The sequence below is a fragment of the Echeneis naucrates genome, chromosome 22 (genome assembly GCF_900963305.1).
Source record: "Echeneis naucrates chromosome 22, fEcheNa1.1, whole genome shotgun sequence".
Lineage (NCBI taxonomy): Eukaryota > Metazoa > Chordata > Actinopteri > Carangiformes > Echeneidae > Echeneis > Echeneis naucrates.
Genome location: NC_042532.1, coordinates 6,793,141 through 6,813,785, shown reverse-complemented (window position 1 = coordinate 6,813,785; position 20,645 = coordinate 6,793,141). Strand labels below are relative to the sequence as shown.

Sequence of the window (20,645 nt, the reverse complement as noted above, 5' to 3'; positions counted from 1 at the left end):
TGGTCGAAGGCCATGCTTATACTGTCACAGACGTCAAACATGTGATGAAGATTTACAGCTGAAAATTTGCATTAGGAGGTGAAATGAAATCTAATATAACTTGTCTGATAGTGATTGTGAATGTTATGTATCAATTCACACGTTTCTCATGATGCAAAAATAAGTGAATGCACACAAACCTACCCTTTTGCTTTGCAGAAATATTATCTCTCCAGTGGCACGTGAACTGAACATTGCTGTATATCATCCATGAAAGGTTAAGGACCATAAAATCAGACTGGTTTAAGACTGGTTTTGCCAGGTGCACCATTTTTGTTTTCCTGTTTTAAAGACAGTTTAACACCATCAGGAAACTGCTTTACGCATCACATATGTTTTCTCTGCTACTCATACACACAGCAACAACTGCAGATCAGTGGTTCCAAAGCACAAGATACATGCAAAGACACTTCACAAGGACATTAAGCACAACAAAAAAATTGTGTTGCATAAAGAAATCAACACTGGGTATTTGTGTTTTTAGTTGAAGGTGGCATCAGTTCATCCATCTGCATATGTCAAAGGCACAAGCCAAGATACAAACAGAGATGGTAAGTGGAAATAAGGGGAGAGGGTGTATAGGGTTAGGGTTAGGGTCAACAAGAAAAGATCCAGCATCCATCCGTAGATTCATTCTTCTTCATCTTCATCCGCTTATCCAGGACTGGGTCGCAGAGGCAGCAGCTCCAGCAGAGGACCCCAAACTTCCCCTTCCCCGGCCACATCGGCCAGCTCAGACTGGGGGATCCCAAGATGCTCCCAGACCAGCATGGAGATATAATATCCCCACCTGGTCCTTGGCCTTCCCCATGACCTCCTCCCAGCTGGACATCCCAGGAACACCTCCCTTGGGAGGCGTCCCGGTGGCATCCATATCAGATGCCTGAACCACCTCCACTGGCTCCTTTCCACGCGAAGGAACAGCCGCTCTACTCCAAGTCCCTCCCTGATGGCCAAACTTTTCACCCTATGTCCAAGGCCACCCTCCTGAGAAAACCCATTTTGGCCACTCGTACCCGCGATCTCGTTCTTTCAGTCATGACCCATCGCTCATGACCATAGGTGAGGGTAGGAGCAAAGACTGACCGGTAGATAGAGAGCTTTGCCTTCTTGCTCAGCTCCCTCTTCGTCACAACAGGTGTGCTCTGACTTTAACCAATCTCATGCTCCATTTTACCCTCACTCGTGAACAAGACCCTGAGATACTTGAACTCCTTCACTTGGGGTAAGGACTCATTTCCTACCCATAGTACGCAGTCCACCGGTTTCCTGCTAAGAACCATGGCCTCTGATTTAGAGGTGCTGATCCTCATCCCAGCCGCTTCACAACTGGCTGCGAACCTGTCCAGTGAGCACTGGAGGCCACCTTATTTTCAAACACGGAAGTAAATAGTGACAAACTTCCGTGTTTTTGTGCGGCACTGCCAGTCAGCCGGTTTCCCTTACCAGGGCTAACGGTGCAAGCTAATGCTGATCAACTGTGTCATGGGTACACTATAAAGAAACCTTAAAAAAACAAGATGGGAGGCTGGTCCCAAATCCTCAGACGCTGGCAGTACTGACTGGCAGTACCAGTTCCAGTACAAAGCTGATGTACTGCCCAGTCAAAGCAAACCTGACTTCCACTCTGCCGGGGTCCTTACTACATCAGCTGGCACGATCAAAACGGCCGGTTGTTCCTGCAGTCATGCAAGAAATAAAAATTCAATCGACACTTGAAAATGAGAAGATAAAAAAAACAAGTGGACAGGACGTTTTTGCCTAAATGTAGATTGCCATTTTTACTTTGCGTCCTCATGGATGAACCACAGGCAAAGGGATTTATTGTCTTTCGGCAGAGGGTGCAGATCATATCGCGCCTTACATCCACATTCAGCTCTCGTACGCAGCCGATGTTCAAAACACCCCCCCCCCCAGGTAAACTTTGCATTTATAGCAATTATTATTATAGCCCCTAACCGCACAAGTGACCCTGGTCTGCCTTGAAACCATTACATAAAACAAAAAAAAACAAAACAAAAAAAAACAAAAAACAAAACAAAACACAAATATCTCTCTGTACCTGCGGTAGACACAAGTTAGCTAATAGCTACACAGTGGGGAAGAGTGTTGGACCAGAAGTGTGGCACAAAAAAACGGAAGCTGCCTGCGTTCTGTCTTGCCTCCGTGCTTCTGTGAAAAATCAGGTGAATAGGACCACATCATCTGCAAAAAGCAGGGATGTAACCCTCAGCTCCCCGAACTGCAGGCCTCCTCCCTCAATATCCTGTCCATGAAAATCAGGAAACAGGATTGCTGACAAAGCACAGCCCTTGCGGAAACAAGAACCTAGACTCAGCTCTCGCTTTGGGAGTACAGGGATTGGATGGCCCTCAGCAGAGACCCCCTGCAGGATTCATTCTTGTTGTGACATATTAAATGAGAAAGGATTCAAATGAAGGAGCACACATCAGAGTACAGATGAATGACGTGCTTCACTATATCAAAGGATGTTAATCAGTTGTCCCCATCAAATTAGGAAAAGTCATGAAATATGGAGCAAAAAAAAAAAGCCAACTATTGTTTTTTGAATGATAAACATTGATTGGGGTCAAATTGACCCCAAGGATAATAGGAGGGTTAAGAAGTGGAGCAAGGTAAGAACTGAGGACGAAGCTGAAGCTTTAGCTGTCCTCAGGCCTCTGTCACAGCTGTGTCTGTGGAGTGGCCACTCGTAAAGAGCACTTGATTTGTAAAAAAGAGGTCATTCCATGAGGATTAATGACACCTGCTTGAAAACCCCCCTTTTGGTACATTTATCATAGAGAAGACTAGAAGTAAAGAGACTGGTCTATAGTGTGCTTCTTTAGCAGGGTCGAGTGAAAGCTCCTTTGACGAAGGAGTTACCTGAGCAAGTTTGAATAGAATTGGAAATATTCCCAAAGCCAGTGAAGCATTTATCATGTGTGTGTGAAGCAGTTGGTGAGCTACTGACTGGAGAAAGCAGAAACAACTGTCTTGAGGAACCAAAGAGATGGTCAGTGCATGTCAACTGGGACCACACAAGCAGAAATACCACGGCCAATCATTGGCAAATGTCACGACGAACAAATTACAAAAAACCATATATATGCAGTACAGGCCAAAAGTTTGGACGCACCTTCTCATTCACATTCATTCTTTCATTCAGACTTTAGACACAAATTTTGAATATTACCTCAAATGGAGTAATGATGATACATCATGTTGAGGGGTGGTCAGCCTGCTCACGTTAATTAAGGGCACATTTTGTTAAGTTTGCGTGAAGGCTTGTTGCTTCTCAGATGTCACAGACTTTTTGTATCTTCATTAGTGCAGCACTTCTGCCCTCTTGTGGCTGAACACTTCCAGAGCTCACCTGGGGACATTAACTGTCATACTACTCAGTCGACTAGACCCAAGAGTCACCACTTAACCCAAAAATTATTTCTTTGGTGGGAGGAAACTGGAGTACCTGGAAGAAACCAACGCAGACACGGGGAGAACATGCAATCTCCACACAGAATAGCTCCAGACCAGGAACCAAACCAACGACCTTCTTATTAGGGGTGGGAATCTTTTACTACCTCACGGTTTGATTTGATTCTGATTTTTGGGGCTACAGTTTGATTCAAAATCGATTTTTGATTCAAAGTGATTTGACTATAATAATTTCTGCTTCAATCTATAGGTGTGCCAAGAATCCTCATTAGCTACTTCAGTCTGCTTTGCAGACAGAAAGACAAATGGAGACATTAAAGTGTCTTTTTCACATTTATTAAGTTTTAAAACATTTATCCATGCTTGTTGCTACTGCTGCATAAAAGCAATATCACGTATTGCTTAAGTAACAAAAATAAAAGTGTGTCTTTATTAAAAAAAATAGAGCAGTTAAACATGGGTTGCTCATTTTGCAAACCTTACAGACTGTGAAGCTCATATCAAGCTCGGTCTTCCCAGGCATTCGGTAAATAGGGCCCTATAAAACCGGCAATCACGGAATTAGACATTAAAAACAGAATTCATTATGAATGAATAACAGAGCTGGCCGACATTTTTCATAAAATTTTCTGGGATTTTTTTCCGGAATAAAAAGGAATGTATCTGTTGGGAAAATGCTCTGTGGGGGTCACTAATAATGCGCACCCCCCTACCCATGAATGAATGAAGGTAGGAAGATGGTTACTTGAGCGTAGTGGGCGGGGTTCGATTCCCAGTGGGGGCTCCTGAACATGTCTAGTTTAATTGGTGACTTGATGTAAATGTATGTGTTGACCTGAGGAGCATGGTGGCTAACCCTAACCCTACAATAAGAAGGAAAGAACCAATAATTGTTTAATTGATGACAAGTGATGGACTGGGCTACAGCAAGGAACGGTGACCCCCCCAGGTCCTAGATCGGACCAGACCAGACCAGACTAGAGATGTGACCCTTCCAGAGACCAGACCAGAGACCGGCCCCTTACAGAGAGTAGAGACTAGAACAGACCAGAGACTGGACCAGACCCCTCCAGACCAGACTAGAGATGGGACCCCTCCAGAGACCAGACCAGAGACTAGAAAAGACCAGCGACCGGACCCCCCTCCAGAGACCGGACCACACAGAGACTAGACCAGACCAGAGACCGGATGCCTGCAGAAAGTAAAGAATAGACCAGTTCGGACCAGACTAGATGAGACACCAGACCCCCATCCAGAGACCAGACCAAGAGACGGGATCTCCCCAGAGACTAGACCAGTCCAGACCAGACCTTTCGAAAAACGTCATAAATCCTAAAATACGATGTGTATAATATATAAATATTCCCTATATACAAAATATTATTTTCAAGGGCGCATCTGCAGCACAGACTTAGCATGTCCATGATGGTGTCATACATTTCCTCCACCACGCCCACTACCTACAACAATCTTCTGTCATCATCGCTCATAACTGACAGTTCTCATGAATCCGTGGAGGTGGATTAGAACGGCTTTCCCACCATAAGGTGGGAGACGGCCGCAATGAAAGATGAGTTGCACGCCATCACATGCACAAACAAGAGTGGAGGATTTGTTTTGATAGCAGCCAGCGTTGGCGACCTGAAAGTTTCAAGAATATCTGAGCACGCCAAGTGAAAAGGAAACAAATACCACATGCAGTGTGTGTTAGTGAACGCTAATGGGTGTGATTTGTCTTTGAGGCAACACCTGCTCTTTATCTCTCTCACTCTCTCTTGCTCTCTCTCTCTTTTTGTGCTGTTTTATTTGTCAAAGCCTGTCAGTCAGAGGCTTCTCTCTTGCATACATGGACAGCCTACATTGACAGAGGTAGCCTCGGGTATTTGCAGCCACTCTATAAAACCTGACGCTTCCTCTGTCACACTTATTGACCCACCCAGAGTAAACAGGCCTGCCTGTGAGGTAAGATTAACATTTTAATATCCCAGCAACATTTTTAGCATTGGATTTTGCATTCTCACTTCTACTTGCCAACATTACTTTGTTGAGTTGATATATTGCCTCTCCGGGTTGTGCTGTGACTAACTACAAAGCTTGTCAACTGTGTGTTTAATTGGCTTGTGTTCTTTCACTTCTTACAACATTTTGTTATTTGTCATAGAGCTGAGATCAAACTGGAACTGAAAGTAAAATTTGAAACTTGCAAACGCTTATGTAGCATGTATTCTTCCTCACCTGCTGAGGCAGAATAAACTCTCAGCGGACGGATCTCACCCCTACTGAACTTGGGTAAAATGCAGTCTTTTGTCACATTGTCATTATCAGGAAAAACAACTGATAAAAAAAGGCACTGTCAGCATTGCCTCTGTTGTTGCCTCTGCTGTTGGCACACTTTGAAGATAATTATAGTCCCTTTATTTTTATTTTTTTTTCTCATGTTTGTGACTGAATAAAAGTAAATGGAAGTTCTTTAAGCACAGAAATGAAGCAGTGTTATAGAACTAAATTCTGTCATGGTAGTGTTGTGTTTTCAGTGTATTCCACGCACTCACGGACCATCAGCTTGAGTTCTGTTTGTATGTTGATATGCTGCCACAGCTGAAAAAGTAAAGTGGCAGTTTGAGCTAGTTTACCGTGTTCAAAAGTCTCAACGATCACAGCAAACGCAACCACGGACATTCAATGAGAAAGATTCGACCAAAACATAAACCGTTACTGCATCACATACTTTTGTGTTTTTGTATAACCAGCATGTGCAGTGACATAACATCTTTGGCAGCCACTAGTTCCTTTTAATTGTTATAAGGCAGAAGGCAGATTTATTTAATCGGCAGTTTTAGGTCCACAGCGTTATTAAAAAAAAAAAAAGGCAAAAGAAAGAAAAAGAGCATTGAAATATCAGGCAGATATTCAGATGGTTAAGAGTGCGTAGCAACTGTGCTCAAAGCTCCACACAAGTCAGGGGCTAGCCAGGCTCTCTGCTGCATGTGCCCCTATTTATCCTCTACAATCCATCACGCTTCAAAGCTCTATAAGTGAATAACAAATGAAAAGCACAGACAAATAAATACAGGTCATTAGGGCAACATGGTGTCATTCTAAGTATTTATCTTTCTACCTAGTAAGTGGGGAAGATCCTGGATTTAAAGGTGATCATAGGTATCCTGGGGGATTTTTCCATTTCTGTGTTTTTGAGTGAATAAATTCCATCAGGAGTTTAGCATTTAATGTTCACCTGAAAAAAAAAAAAAAAGGATAACCCTGCTCGATATAAACAGCAGCTGTTAGTTTAGTTCTGTCTGGACATGATAGTAGAGATCATCTGTAATGACTTTGGTAAAGTTCAGGCACATCTGACTGTTTACTTTTCAATCCTCTGAGCGATTGAAAAGTAATTTCAGTGTTGTCTGAATAATGCCAGTAGTTGCTATGATAATGTTGCTGCTATAATTTGTACAATGTTATTATTCACAATCGAATTCTTTTCCAAACAGCTCACCGACTGCAGCTATGACTCCCCCGGGTGTGTGTATGAACATCATCAATGCGCGCCATAAGAATGATGGTTATGGCACCATTGCCAATCCTGAGAATTTCCTCAAACAAGATTTCCAGCAGCTGAAACAGTACTGTCTCATCCGACATGTAAGGTACATCGATGAGATGTTCCCCCCTGACAGGAACGCCATCGGCTCAGGGCTACTGAGTCCCACTGAGCTTTACAAAGTTAAGTGGATGAGGCCATCGGTAAGTGTCTTTGCGACTGAGGCGACGGAATGTCCAGAAGTGTATAAACCACAAGTGCTCACCTGAGAGAGTTTTAGAGTCCAGCTGTCTTCTGTTTTTTGGAATGTGCTTTTGGAGGCTTTGGATGTGGTTCATGTGCTCGTCAAGTCTCCAATAAAATCTGGACTTCAGCTGTTTTTCCGCACCTACAGATGGCCAAAAAAAACCCCCCAAAAAACAACTGAAGCAACATGCAACACGGCTGACCAGTGATAATTAACTTTTAACAATTATGTGACAAATAAAGATGCTTTTCATCTGCGGTACTACCAAGTCACTCTAGATATTTGATTTCTTTTCCTGTTCTTATACATTTGGACAAACAGCTGGCCTCTAGGACAAATCTGACAAAGTTGTATTTTTGTTATCTCTGGAGTAATATTCACCTTTTCACAAGTTTTGTGTTGCTAAAAAAAATCCTATGTTACAGAAACTTGTTGCCAATCCATCTTTGGTTGTCGATGGGTTCTCCCGATTCGACTTCGGTCAAGGCGTAGTTGGTAGGAAGATTGCTTTATTTGTTTTTTTTTAGTACATACATTGTTTTCCCAGCAGAGTAAAGTGCAGCAAAGAGTTACATATCATAAGTGGAATTAAAGAAGAGTTCTTAGGAATCAGTGGTGAAAATATTAAAACATCTCTTATTCAGACGGCTGCAAGTACCACAATTATTCAGGAATTTTTCAGACTTGTAATTCTTGCTATGCTTCGAAGCATATCATTAAAGAAAATATACTTTGTGCAGCAAAATAAATCGCTAACAGTAACTTCAAGCCCACAGGAGATCATTTGAGTGAGTTTCCATTTAAACATACTTGCATGTTGAGACCTGAAAATCACCAGGCCGACATTTGGCTGTGCTTTCATTGGTTGGTGCAATAGCGATGGCAAACTCCCAATTCTGGAAGAAAAACAATATGAAATCTGTATCTGCAAGCCTCTCCTCTGCCCAATGCCTGGCTGTCACACTACATGGAGCCTTTGCTAATGCCAATGTGCCTATACGTTTCAGAGCCGATATCTACAGCCACATAACCTACCCCCATCTTTAAATGAAAACAGTGAGGAGCTTCTAGAAACTTTTCCTAAATGTTAAAAATGCGTATAGACATATATGTTTTCTGCTTCCAGCTAAATGTTTGATTGTTGCTATAAAAACAACAAAACAAAACATACGTTACTATTCAGACAACTTAATGACCTTTATTTTTTTTGCTCAGGAGACTGTTGGTTTCTTGCCTCTATTGGAGCTCTGACCTTCCAGGATTATATCTTTGAACAAGTTCTCCCTCCAGGGCAGAGCTTTAATGAGGACTACTGTGGGCTGTTCCACTTCAGGGTAAACCAACAGTCATTGCTACGACAGTTATGGTCCAAGTGAATGTTCTGTTAAATGGTACCTACCATATTTTGCTTTAAACCTCCTCATCGTCTCTCTTCTCAACTGTTCAGTTCTGGAGGTTTGGAAGATGGCTGGATGTTGTCATAGATGACAAGCTGCCAACAATCGATGGCAGACTAATCTTTGTCCGCTCCAGAGATCCGAATGAATTTTGGCCTGCGTTGCTGGAGAAAGCCTATGCCAAGTATGGAAAACAAAGCGTTTCTCATTCGTGAAATGCCCCCTCTCAGAATTAGATTGGTAGTGTGTTTAGAAAGTCTGTGAAAGTTATTTCACACTCACTGTTCCAATTTCAGGGTTTGCGGTTCTTATGCGGACATGAATGCTGGAACACCTTCTGAAGCTTTGGTGGACTTCACTGGTGGTGTCCACATGCACTTAAACCTATCAGATCCTCCTCCAAACCTGTGGGATCTGATGATAAGAGCCGGCAACGCAAAATCCCTGATGGGTTGTGGTACACCTCAGGGTGTAAGTATAAATAAAACAAACTAGAAAGCTCTTTCTTTTTGCACTTGAACCTCTTCAGGATGTTTGTCCGCTATTCGTAAAAGGATCTTAAGGCCCAGATGATCTCAGCCTTTATTTGTCTTACTGTTAGAAGATGGAGTTTGGATGTGATAATGTGCCTTTCTAGCTGCGAGCATTTCTACCTGTCATAGCAGGAAATCAGAAAGAACTGTTTATTAAACGAAGCGGCGGGAAAAGTGTTAGGTTTCAAGACAGCGTGAAGCAAAATGTCAATGTAATTACAGGCAGTGACTCCCCAGACTAAGTCACTCAGTGGCACATCATGCGAAACATAAGATGATTTCAGCTCTTTGCAAAGTCCCTTAAAAACCAAAGACTGAACAATGATCTGTTTACACAGTCTTAATGCAGTTTAGTCCTTTCTGTGACATAAACATGAACATGCCTACATGATAGAACCTGCTCCTTTCTTGAGCAGGGAGATAAAGAGCTTTTTCGCCTCACTCAAAAAGGTTAAATACCTACAGCTAGAGACATGTTTGACATTTAGAATAATACAGTGGAAGAACCGGGTGGGGTCAGGCTTTTGAAATAGTACTTTTTACTGACATGTGAAGGCTTTTAATCTAGTTGATGCAGCTGTCACATTAAATAAGATGCTCGTGGTAACTTGCTTTACATATAAGATATTTGCCGCCGCTAGTCGTGGCACCAGCATGTCAGTCCAAAACGTTGTTATATGGGCCACACCTACGTGCTATCTCCCTGTTCTCAGCGAGTTGTTAAGAAATCTGCTGATAGTGGCATCTAAAAAACAGCAGGGGCAGGCCAATGAGCAAAGTTCTCCAGTGTATGTGAGAGCGAGAGAGAAAAAAGTGAAAGCCCAACCATCTCAGACCAAACCAGCCTTTCCAAAAGAACAAAATCCCGACATTAAGGTAGCAGACATTATAGTGACTGTTCAGGCATGAAATATTTGAAGACTGAAGTTACTCACGGATTGAGGAGAATAACAGTCACGTTTGGGAGCTATAGCAACTTGTCAGGCTGTCCATCTCAGGAAAGCCAGACTAGTTTCGGCTCCAGTCCACGGTTAGACTGGGGAAGAAATTCAGCTTTGGATTTATACAAAGGTCAAAGTAACACAGAGAGCAATTGTAAAGACACCAATGACAATGAAGTGACTCTGAGTGGTATCATACTTCTCTGCAATACATTCATGGAAACAGGAAAACAGTAGTTACCTAATTTAATGGATGTTGACCCTGCAGACATCTGTATACTTACATGGAGAAGAGTTGTTTCCTTCTGTTTTTGTTTAACACAAGTTATCATAAAGTTGTCATTAAGTGGGACACATGAACAAGACTCCTTGGGATGATTGCATATCTCTATTTATAGCCGACGCCTGAAAACACTGTGCTACCAAATGGACTGGTCCAGGGCCATGCCTATACTGTCACAGGTGTGAAAGAGGTGAATGGCTGCATTTTTTTTCTGAAGACACTGGAACTGTATCATTTAATTCTACCATTTCTAAAAACAAATGAATAAATAAATCTCCAACAATGACCCCTGGATAGATTGTGAGCAGTGGGCAGCTCGTGAGTCTGGTGCGTTTGTGGAACCCCTGGGGTAAAGGAGAGTGGAACGGAGACTGGAGCGATGGGTGAGATCAACTTTTCATCAAGACTTGCTTTGACTTGTCACATAAGCACATGCAATTTTACAATTTTCCCATGCCAAAATAACACGGTGAGAACGGCATCAGCTGTCGCCCAGTTGATTTGGCAAGAATGCATGCTTCTGGATGGTAATCTCCACAGCATTCAAAACAATGTTTTTTAAAGTCATGTATAACGAGAGCGGAGGGAAAGCAAGTCTTATGGGAATCACCTTTGCACAAGCTGCAGACTGTTTGTGCCAGTTCAGAGCGATAATATGTAGTGATGGTAGTGATAAATGCTTTTTCGCGTTTTTTTCCGCGTTAATTCTGAACCACCGACAACAGAAGGCGACAGACAAAATGTTGTAGTTCATGTCTCATATGGTAATCACAATTTGTGCTTGCTGTGTTTTCGTTACATGTGTATGAGAGGGTAATTATAAAAAACATAGTCAGGATGTTTGGAAGAAAGTCAAGGCAATCCTTTATTGGACCGACATCCTGCCTCAAGTTTGCTGTGTCTTACACAATCCCTTTGGCAACTAGAGCCTTTGTTTTGATATCAAACTCCCACCTTTCCTAATCTCCATGCACTTTGATTATAACATCAGGCATCATGCACTTACAGTAAAAGTGTTCAGTCTTCAAGCTCAATTTAGAATACTTTTAACAAAGAGTTCATTTTAAAATAGCAATAAGCTCAAGGAAGTTGAACCTAAACTTTTTCTTGCTTTGTTGTCTCTATTCAGTTGACACATTTAGTTTTTCTTATTGTACACATCATTCTAATTAGGATTTTCTTTTTTTTTTTAAATTAATGCTCATAATAGTAAGAGCCAATCATGACAAAATTTCTTTCCTCTTTCTTTTCTCACAAATTGCTTCTTAAGATCGCCTTTGTGGCATACTGTGAGCAAACAAGAGCGGCAGGTGAGCCTTGTAGTGAGCCATGATGGGGAGTTTTGGTAAGTATTTTAAAATCTATATTTCATCAGATGTTTAAAATGGAAAATGCATCAAGCAAACAGTACCTAAGCTTAGTTCCAAATGCTAATGTCGTCATTTCACCAAAAACTATTGAACATTTTTGCATCGGCTTACTCATTCACAGCTGTTATTTTGATTCTATGGATGTAGCGAATGGTCTCATACTTCCACAATGCAAAAAAACATAGTTACCTAATTTCATTTTACTGTCCGCAGGCTAACCCTGCAAGACTTCTGTAAGTTCTTCAGCGATCTGGACATCTGCTGCCTGTGTCCTGACTTCCTTGATGGAAACTCCACTTGTCATTGGACGACCTCGTACTATGAGGGCAGATGGGTTGCAGGAACCACTGCGGGGGGATGCATGAATAACCCCGGTACTTTTACAATATCTGACATTATGTTATGATTATCTCTACACATCACCACACATTCAAAACTGCATTCAGACAAATGTGAGATGGAACATGATTTGGAGTAAATACATTTTAAATTGATTGATCAATTGAAAAGTGACATGAATGTCTTTACTTATAGTAATTAATTTGCTTGAAAGTCTGTAGTCCATGGGTACACACCAGACTGCATTTCATATTCTTTATCACTGATGATCTAAACACAGATTGAATTCAGTCCCATTTTACTGACGCCTCGGACTAAGAATACGGCAGGTATTATTCCACTATAGTGTAGAATAACAGTATTTTTTGTTGGCAATTATCAAACGTCAATATTTTGCATGACAACACGATGTGACTTCTCTGCCGTCTGCCCCAAACCCATCCAGATATTAACTATTCACAGATCATATAATCCTACATTATGACTCAGAGTATTCATTTCAAGTCTCTTTGATTATCCCAATCTATTTCTCATTTTATCATCACTACACAGCAAATTCGTTTACCTTCTTTATTAATCACCTCAAAACTGATTGCCTTTTTGGTCCCAAGGGAGCTTCTGGACTAATCCACAGTATCGGGTTACAATCGACAAATTATTAACTCAGTGTTCAGAGACACAAAGTGATAGCAACATGTTGGTGTCTCTCATGCAAAAGCCTGACAAGAGAAACAGACGCCTGGTTCAAAATCTCCACATTGGATTCACAGTATTTCAGGTAGATCTCGCTTTTCATTTTCTCAACATTTCTTCATATTGCCGTGATTTCACACAAACTAACTGGTCTCGTTGTGTTTTGTTTCCATCAACTGATTTCCGCTGATTTTATCCAAGGTGCCCGAACAAGTAAGTGACATTTTCAACCAAGTATTCAGTAAAACTTGTTCACCGATATTGGCGATTGAGCCAAAACATTCACTCATTCATCTTCTACCACTTATTTTGGGTCATGGGGGGTGCTGGAGCCAATCCCAGCTCACTCTGGGCGAGGTGGGGGGGTACGCATTGGACAGGTTGCTAGTCCATCACAGGGCCAACACACAGAGACAGGCAGAGACCAACAACCACTCACACTCACACTCACACTCAGACCTACAGACAGTTTAGAGTCACCAGTTAACCCACATACATGCACACTGATGTACATGATGTCTTTGTACGGTGGGAGGGAACCCACACAGGCACGGGGAGAACATGCTAACTGCACAGAAAAGCCTCAGGCGCGGGAACCAAACCCGCGACCTTCTTGTTGTGGGGAAACAGCGCTAACAACTAGGCCGCCTTGTTGCACTGGGGCAAAACATCTGTTTGTTACTGTCATTGCAGTACAAGGGTACGCTGGGAAAGTTCCCAGCCTCTTTCTTCAACAAAAACATACCAGTGGCCCAAACTCAAACCTACGTTAATGCGCGTGAGGTGATGGAGCTGCTGAGGCTGCAACCCGGTGAATACCTGATTGTGCCATCCACCTTCAATCCCAATGAGACAGCCTCCTTCATCCTCACCATCCTGTCCAAGGCAGAGACCCATGTCCAGTAAGTATTTCATAAGTCAACAACTAACTTTTAGAATTTTGTTGATGTGGACTGAAGTTTATATAGATAAAAATTTAAATTAATTTTAATTAAGATTAAAATCTTCAAGACACAAAGATTTAAAAGCAGTTCAGGGATCATAGTGGAGGGAGGAAACTTCTTTTCCAAATGGGTCAGATTAGTAATTGTTTACAAATACATTTTATAATGTCACCACAACACTTGTGTTATATTGTGTTACCATCCAATACTGCCCAAACGTAATGCACTGATGTCTCTGGTCTTTCATCTCAGTGAGAACTCTGGCGGGCACAACCATATGGAAATAGAATCGGTGTGTGCGATTTCAAATTATATAGTACATTGCTTATTTTATCTTGGTATTGTACTCCTTGCAGTGATTGAACTGTTGGTATGTGACATGTGTATATTACGCAGTACCTAAATTCATACAAAGCTGAAAGTGCTCACTCTTCCACAGCACTCACCAACTGAAAACGGAGCAGATGACGAAAATAAGAGGACATTCTTCCGTCAATACTCTGACAAGGTAATACATGTGTTCTAAAGAAATAACTCAACATTTCGATAAACATGATTATTTTGTTGTTGAGTAAATCTCTCCCAGGTGCAGCGACAATTGAAACGAACCATAACATAAAAAAATTTATACCCCAAATGTTCTCATGCAAATATGATCTGTAAAGTATAACGTATCATTATCTCTGCTCAATATAAGGATAACCACCACTGTCATTATTTTCCTCATATTTCCAGTATGAAGAAGTGGATGCTGAGCAGCTACAGATGATTCTAAATGAGAAAATCCTGTTAGGTTTGGGCTGCAAAACTCAAGTTGAACTATTCAAACATTAAATTGACGGTCATGATATTTTTTCTATTTTTTTTTTTTCAGGAGACTTGAAATCTGGAGGCTTCAGCATTGACGCCTGTCGCAGCATCATTGCTCTGTTGGACGTATCCTTTTTGGGACCTGGTGTGCTCCCAAACGAAAGCACTGAAGTACGAAAATATCAGTGACATGCCACACAAGGCGTTTGTTCATCTGTCTTATCCAAGGGACAGACTAATGTGCTTGTAAAACTGCCCATGGCAGGTCTGGCAGGGGGGTGTGGCCGGTTCTTTGTCCCTGCTTGCCCGCCTGGTTTCCAGATTCCCCAGTTTCCCTGCTCGCTCTTTCGTTGATTTACCAGAAACAAATGGATACAAAGATTACCCTTTGACACAGCATGTGATGATTTATTACCTTAATTATGGGCTGAAGACATCAATCACTGGCAGACTAAATGGAAATGAATTTCTACGTCTGTGGAAGAAGGTTGTGAACTACAAGGTAAACAGAGCCAAGCAAAGGGCTAAAGCCAGACTAATTTTCCTGATCACGGTTTGCGTGTCTCTGCTGTGATGGATTTAGTGTTTCAGATAACTTAATCTCTTCTTTCCCCAGGAAATTTTCTTCCGCACTGATGTCTCAAAAACAGGAACACTGTCACTGAGTGAGCTCAGGAACGCAATCATGGCCACGGGTAAGATATCAGTCGGTTGTTTATCTAATAAGGAAATATGTAACTTAACCACCCTGGGAGTTATTGCTCTTATAAATCTAATGAATGACGCGCAAAAAAGAGAGCGAATGTCAGACAAATAGTACAAGAGGCCTTCTACATGATATAAGGGTGTTGATTTGTCTCAAAATTTTGCAAACTGACAGTGCATGCAAAGGTTTTCACCTTAACTAATGGAATGCATTAGATGTTATTAATCTATGCAAATGTCCCACGCTGTTGAAAACAAAATTAATCACATAGCAGGAACAATAACGATGCTATGTTAATGTTTTCATATATTTTGGCAATGATGAACTGGCTATACAGCAAAGCCTTAATCAAAAGCCACAACCGAGCATGCTTTGTCGTTTGTATATTTTGACTTTGTAATGTCATCACCTGCTTTTGTGTCTGACGAACGGATTTAAACAGATTAGACACACAATGATGACAAACAATGTACTACTTCACAAAAGCCACTTTGCAATTTGAACGACGAAAAGGCAAACCTGGAGAGTGTCAGCACCTTAGAGGTCTTTCACCGCAGAGATTCGTTGATTCATTGCCATGGCAGGGAATGAAGGGGGCAACAGAGGTGGGGCCCCGCAGTGGCTTAGAGGAAAAGATATTCTGCAGGTAAACGCCTGAACTCTTGCCGTATTTGTGCTGGTCAGGAAAGAGGGTCAGCGATGACATGCTGAATTTGTTGGCTCTGCGCTACGGGGCCTCCACTGGACACATAACGCTGGAGAGCTTCATCAGTCTGGTGCTGCGCTATGACTGCATGAACCGTAAGTAGAAGTGCACATCCGCCATCTGATCAAACAACACTTACGCAACATTATGCACTCTGAGATGTGTTTTATTTGCAACTTAGCTTGAGTGTGGAAGTGAAGTGCAGCGAAACCCAGCTGAATAACAACAATAACAACATTAATAGCAAAGTGTCTCATTTATACAAAGGTACCTGCAACCGAAACATACTCTCGTCAGTCAGGGATTTCAAAAGCAGCCAGGTAGAGGAAGCAGTCAGGTTTTGTGTGTGTGGGCTGAGGGGGGAGTTAATAAAAAGGTAAAGAGCAGCTGACGACAGGACACTTCAGAATGCAAGTCTGAAAATCGGAAGGAAGCAGAGGAGAGATGATCAGCAGCTGTCGTAGTGATAACAGCATTAATAAAATCTTTGAGATGGGAAGCAACTGTAGATAATGAAAGATAGTAAATACATTCAACATGGGTTAGGGTTAGGGTTAGGGTTATCCTGTGCTGTGGTGTATGACAAAATACCAGAAGAGCTGACAATCATCAGCTTCAGCTGAGCTTTAGAGGAGGGAAAACACTCAAGTTTTCTTCTCCTGAATTTGTATGAATGTGTGCTGTATGTAATGCACATTAGAGGATGTTTGACGTGCGGCTTTAGACATGCTGTATATTTATTTGATGAGTTGCATTAAGAGGAGCTACAACATTCATGGTGCAGGAGTTATAACTGCTGTCGTAGCTTGTCAGTTACATCTACCTCCAATTATTTGCCCCCAAAGTTTCTGGAGTCATAAGAATTCTTGTTTATCTCGATAGAAATTTTCAACCAGCTGTCAAATGGGCCATCCATGACTCTTCGTGAATCAGAGGTAAGAGTTCTCAGACTTTTGAGCGTTTTGTGAATTTGTAGGTCATCCTCCTTCACCTTCCGCAGTTTAGACATAAGTTATCATCTACAGAATGTTTCCTTTTCTTTTTTTTTTTGATGAAATGATCATGATGTGAGCGTTCGTCTTTTTTTTTTTACAGTGGATGTATCTTACGATGTACACTTAGCCTGGCAGAGGAGATGAGCAGCAGGATCCATGTGGAATGAACCTGAAGGAACAAGAACTAAAACTATTGTTTTTTCTTCAGTGAAGCTATTTCATAGTCTTTTCACTATAAGATTTGGTTCATATTACTGGTACAGGGGATGAATCTTACTGACATTAAGTGATTCTCCATATATTGGTAGTTTTCATTTCATTAACTGACTACTTGACTTTCATGCTCTCCATGGAATTTGGTACAGACATTCATGCCCCACTTGAAATAATTTGGAATGACTTAAACGTCTTTCTCAGCTTTATTTTGTGTCAAGTGCTAATTAGTAATGTGCTAAACTGATGCTAATAGAACAACAGCTTTATGACAGGTCACTAGCTTAGTTAAACAATGTAAATGCTACATTTGCCAAATATTAGCATGCCTGCTTCTGAATGCAGCCTCATAGGGCTGCTAGTGCTGCTGTAGATGCTTGAGCCAGTCTTTCAGATAGAATGGTTTATTTCATTTGGGTCAGTACCTCTTCTGTTGATCACGTATCAACATTTTAGCAATATGTTTTTTACATGTTATGTACTGTAATGTGGCGAGACATTTTCTTGTGAAATCAGCTTATTAAACATTGCATACACGTAAATCATGGCTTAGATTTGTGTTCCATTTTCTCGCCTTTCTCTCAGTTCTTTGTGAGCCATACAAACTATATACAGTCTCATTTCCTGTGTTAACATAGTGATTCATAGAACTATACGTGCTCATAATTTGCTCACAATCAGCATGGAAAGTTGTGCGTCAGTGTGCAGCTTTTAGTTTAATGAGAAGCAATGCAATAAAAAAAAAAAAAAAAAGGACAATGCAACATGCAGACACTCCACAACAACGACCCAATCACTCCTCAAGTTGAGGTGCCCATTATTTCACATGCTATATGTTTACAAAGCATCACTAAATGAGAGTTTGCTGTAAAGGCAACGTGCTTTCTAATTGAAAGAACCATTTTTACCCAAGTTACAAGAGACATGCGTTAGGTTTTATTTTTTCGGGTATTCTCACACAATGATGGGTTAATTTCAGAGAGGTTTAATTTTTAACAAAGGTCTGTTGGAGAACCGTTGGGGCTGCCAGCATGTTAAAAACAAATCTGAAGTCCCTGGGAGACACTGAGTCGCTCTGAAGTTAGAATGTTTTACTGTTCTTTTCTGGATCTATTTAGAAAAATTGTAAATGGCCAGACAGTAAAAATGAAAACTACTTGAGGGACATTTTATTTTTAATACAGTGACATTCAAATCAATCCAGAATGTTGGTGGGCATGTGCTTTGAATATATAATCTCTCCTATGTGCACTCTATATAGAAAGGAGGTCAGAAGCTCGGTCAGCTTTAAGTTAAAAATTATTCTGTAAAAATACATTTTGCTGATTGTAAAATAAAGAATGCACAACAACCATCTCTTTAATTTACCAGTTCTCATATTGCTCTTGATGGTAGTGTGAGCATCAATCTGTCCACTCTAATTAAACTCTAATTAAACGGAAAACCCCACAAATGTTTGCAGCAGCAAACTTTCTGGTACTGTGGGAAAAATATCTGCAAGCTTCTCGAAAGCAAAACAAAACACATTCAGTACTCGACTGGATCTGATGAGGCTCTTGCTGAACAATCTATCATTGTTACTTAGCTTGAACCTTGGATTTGCTGATGCTGCTCAGTACCGGATGTGTCTGCCTTGCCAAAGGTCTATTCACTGGATTTCAGCTCACTACTCTAAGTGGATGCTACGCTAAGTAATTGTTGTTGTTCCACTTGCGGTTTAAATACATAACTGATGACATGACAAGGTGTGGCTCAGTCGAGGCTCTGTGTCCTTTGTGCATTATGATTCTTGGCACATTTTCAATATTTTGAAGTCACAGCTCAGATAAAAGGAACACACACACAAGATGCATGTTACTTCTCCTAGGTTTGGTGTGTTACATTTTATAATATTTCAGTAAAGTGCTAGTACCCTACCACATGTTTATCAAAAAGTAGATGGCACCTGAGTTGTATCTAAGGTGAGAGGGTCTTAGCTACCAGCCAAGGGAAATTGCAAAGGCATGTTGCATATTCAGGATGGCTGATAACACAGACTTTGTTGCTCTTGAGGTTGAATGTGATCCTTGGTAATATTTAGCAAGCAGAGGCAATACTTTTGTTTTGAGAGATAAGCTCTCTCATGGCTCCTTGAATTCATTAATAGAAATACAAATAAGCCCCGACAAGATTACAACATGCAACTACGTCAAAACGTGAAAGACTATTTATATCTCAACAATATCAATAGGCTTATATCATATTGCAATATAAAGACAGGGGGCACTCCATCTCTAGGAAGACAGGAGGGTTGCTGTAGTTGTTAAAGATGACATACCTATATCAGAGCTGTTATCGATTGGGTTGGGTGAAGAGCTGATGGAGTTGAAGTGGAGTTGAAGTGATCTGAGTTGCTTGCGGTTAGGAGCTGAGGAAAAAAGATGACTGCTTAAACAGCACGCCAGTTTGATATCACCTCTATCAAATAATCCCTTAGGGAGGGCAGATTTCACCTCCTGTGTTCACTGTTTGGCTGGAATGGGGGTCTTTCACCTCGTGTTAATAGGAGTTTAAAGTGTTTGCAAATAAGGTAAAAAGATTATCAAAATGTATTCAAATCATGTTAATATTTATGTCCTAGTTATCATTTCATTTTATATCTTATTGAAAAAGGCCAAGATGTTTTTTGCTGCCTTTAGCTTTAGAAGTTTTCTATTCAAATCCAACTATACACATTATCTGTGAAATGAAGGTTTTTAACAGACAGGCAGCCTAAATGTAACAGCCCCAACACATTGTACGCTGTACAATCAAGACCAGTCTACTCAACGCCCAAAGTAATACGATGACCAGATTTTTCTAAATGAGAATCGGGGACATTTTCAGGATGTTGATCAAAACTCAAGTGCTATGGTTGTGAAATAAATAACAGGGGCAATTACAATGTCGATGTATTTTGACATTGCAAATGAAAGAAAATGAGTAGCCAGTAAAAAGTTTTGAAACTTCATATAGAAGCAATACTTACTGCTTCTGGAACTGTCTGGTCACCTTACAAAAATAAGTGACTTTGAGGTTTGCACGTAAGTTTAAAACATTTCTGAAATGCTACAGGTAGCTACTTAAAATATTCTTGTAAGTTCTGCTAAAAAGTTATTTTCAAAAATGCACTTTTTTGTGTTTGTTAGCTTGCAACATGCAAGAATACAAGAATACATGTGTCAGTTGTAAAGTTCAATTTGTACGTTTCAAACTAATTCTGGTAAAAATGCAGTTGAATACACTGCAGATGTAAAACAGTTCATTATAACCATTATGAAATTACAATTTGGTGCACCTAATAAATTGGCATTTGAGTGCCAATGTTGTTTATTATTTAGTTACTATTACTAGTTTAGTAACATACTAAACATATACGAAATGTAACATTGCCAATTAAATGTTTCAGCAAAGAAATGTTTTACTAAC

At 40.9% G+C, this 20,645-nt stretch overlaps 1 protein-coding gene across 1 annotated transcript; it reads left to right on the top strand.

Moving 5' to 3' along the window:
- The first annotated feature begins 5,273 nt into the window (after positions 1 to 5,273).
- LOC115035702 (calpain-1 catalytic subunit) lies at positions 5,274 to 17,980 on the top strand. The gene is made up of 22 exons (XM_029493661.1): positions 5,274 to 5,439; positions 6,972 to 7,224; positions 7,694 to 7,763; positions 8,484 to 8,602; positions 8,716 to 8,849; positions 8,962 to 9,136; positions 10,538 to 10,612; positions 10,720 to 10,805; positions 11,693 to 11,767; positions 12,006 to 12,166; positions 12,743 to 12,909; positions 13,026 to 13,037; positions 13,518 to 13,726; positions 14,021 to 14,060; positions 14,208 to 14,276; positions 14,504 to 14,561; positions 14,643 to 14,704; positions 15,012 to 15,080; positions 15,195 to 15,273; positions 15,969 to 16,085; positions 16,873 to 16,925; positions 17,086 to 17,980. The coding sequence occupies exons 2-22, from the start codon at positions 6,988 to 6,990 to the stop codon at positions 17,110 to 17,112; spliced, it is 2,094 nt and encodes a 697-aa protein (XP_029349521.1). The 5' UTR covers positions 5,274 to 5,439; positions 6,972 to 6,987; the 3' UTR covers positions 17,113 to 17,980.
- The last annotated feature ends 2,665 nt before the right edge of the window (positions 17,981 to 20,645 follow it).

What these genes read in the sequence shown, in the direction of transcription:
- LOC115035702 (XM_029493661.1), top strand. Translation starts at nt 6,988, where the DNA reads ATGACTCCCCCGGGTGTGTGTATGAACATCATCAATGCGCGCCATAAG. An exon ending in AGAAGGTTGTGAACTACAAG is followed by an intron (nt 15,081 to 15,194) that starts GTAAACAGAGCC and finishes TTCTTTCCCCAG; the next exon opens with GAAATTTTCTTCCGCACTGA. An exon ending in GCGCTATGACTGCATGAACC is followed by an intron (nt 16,086 to 16,872) that starts GTAAGTAGAAGT and finishes TTATCTCGATAG; the next exon opens with AAATTTTCAACCAGCTGTCA.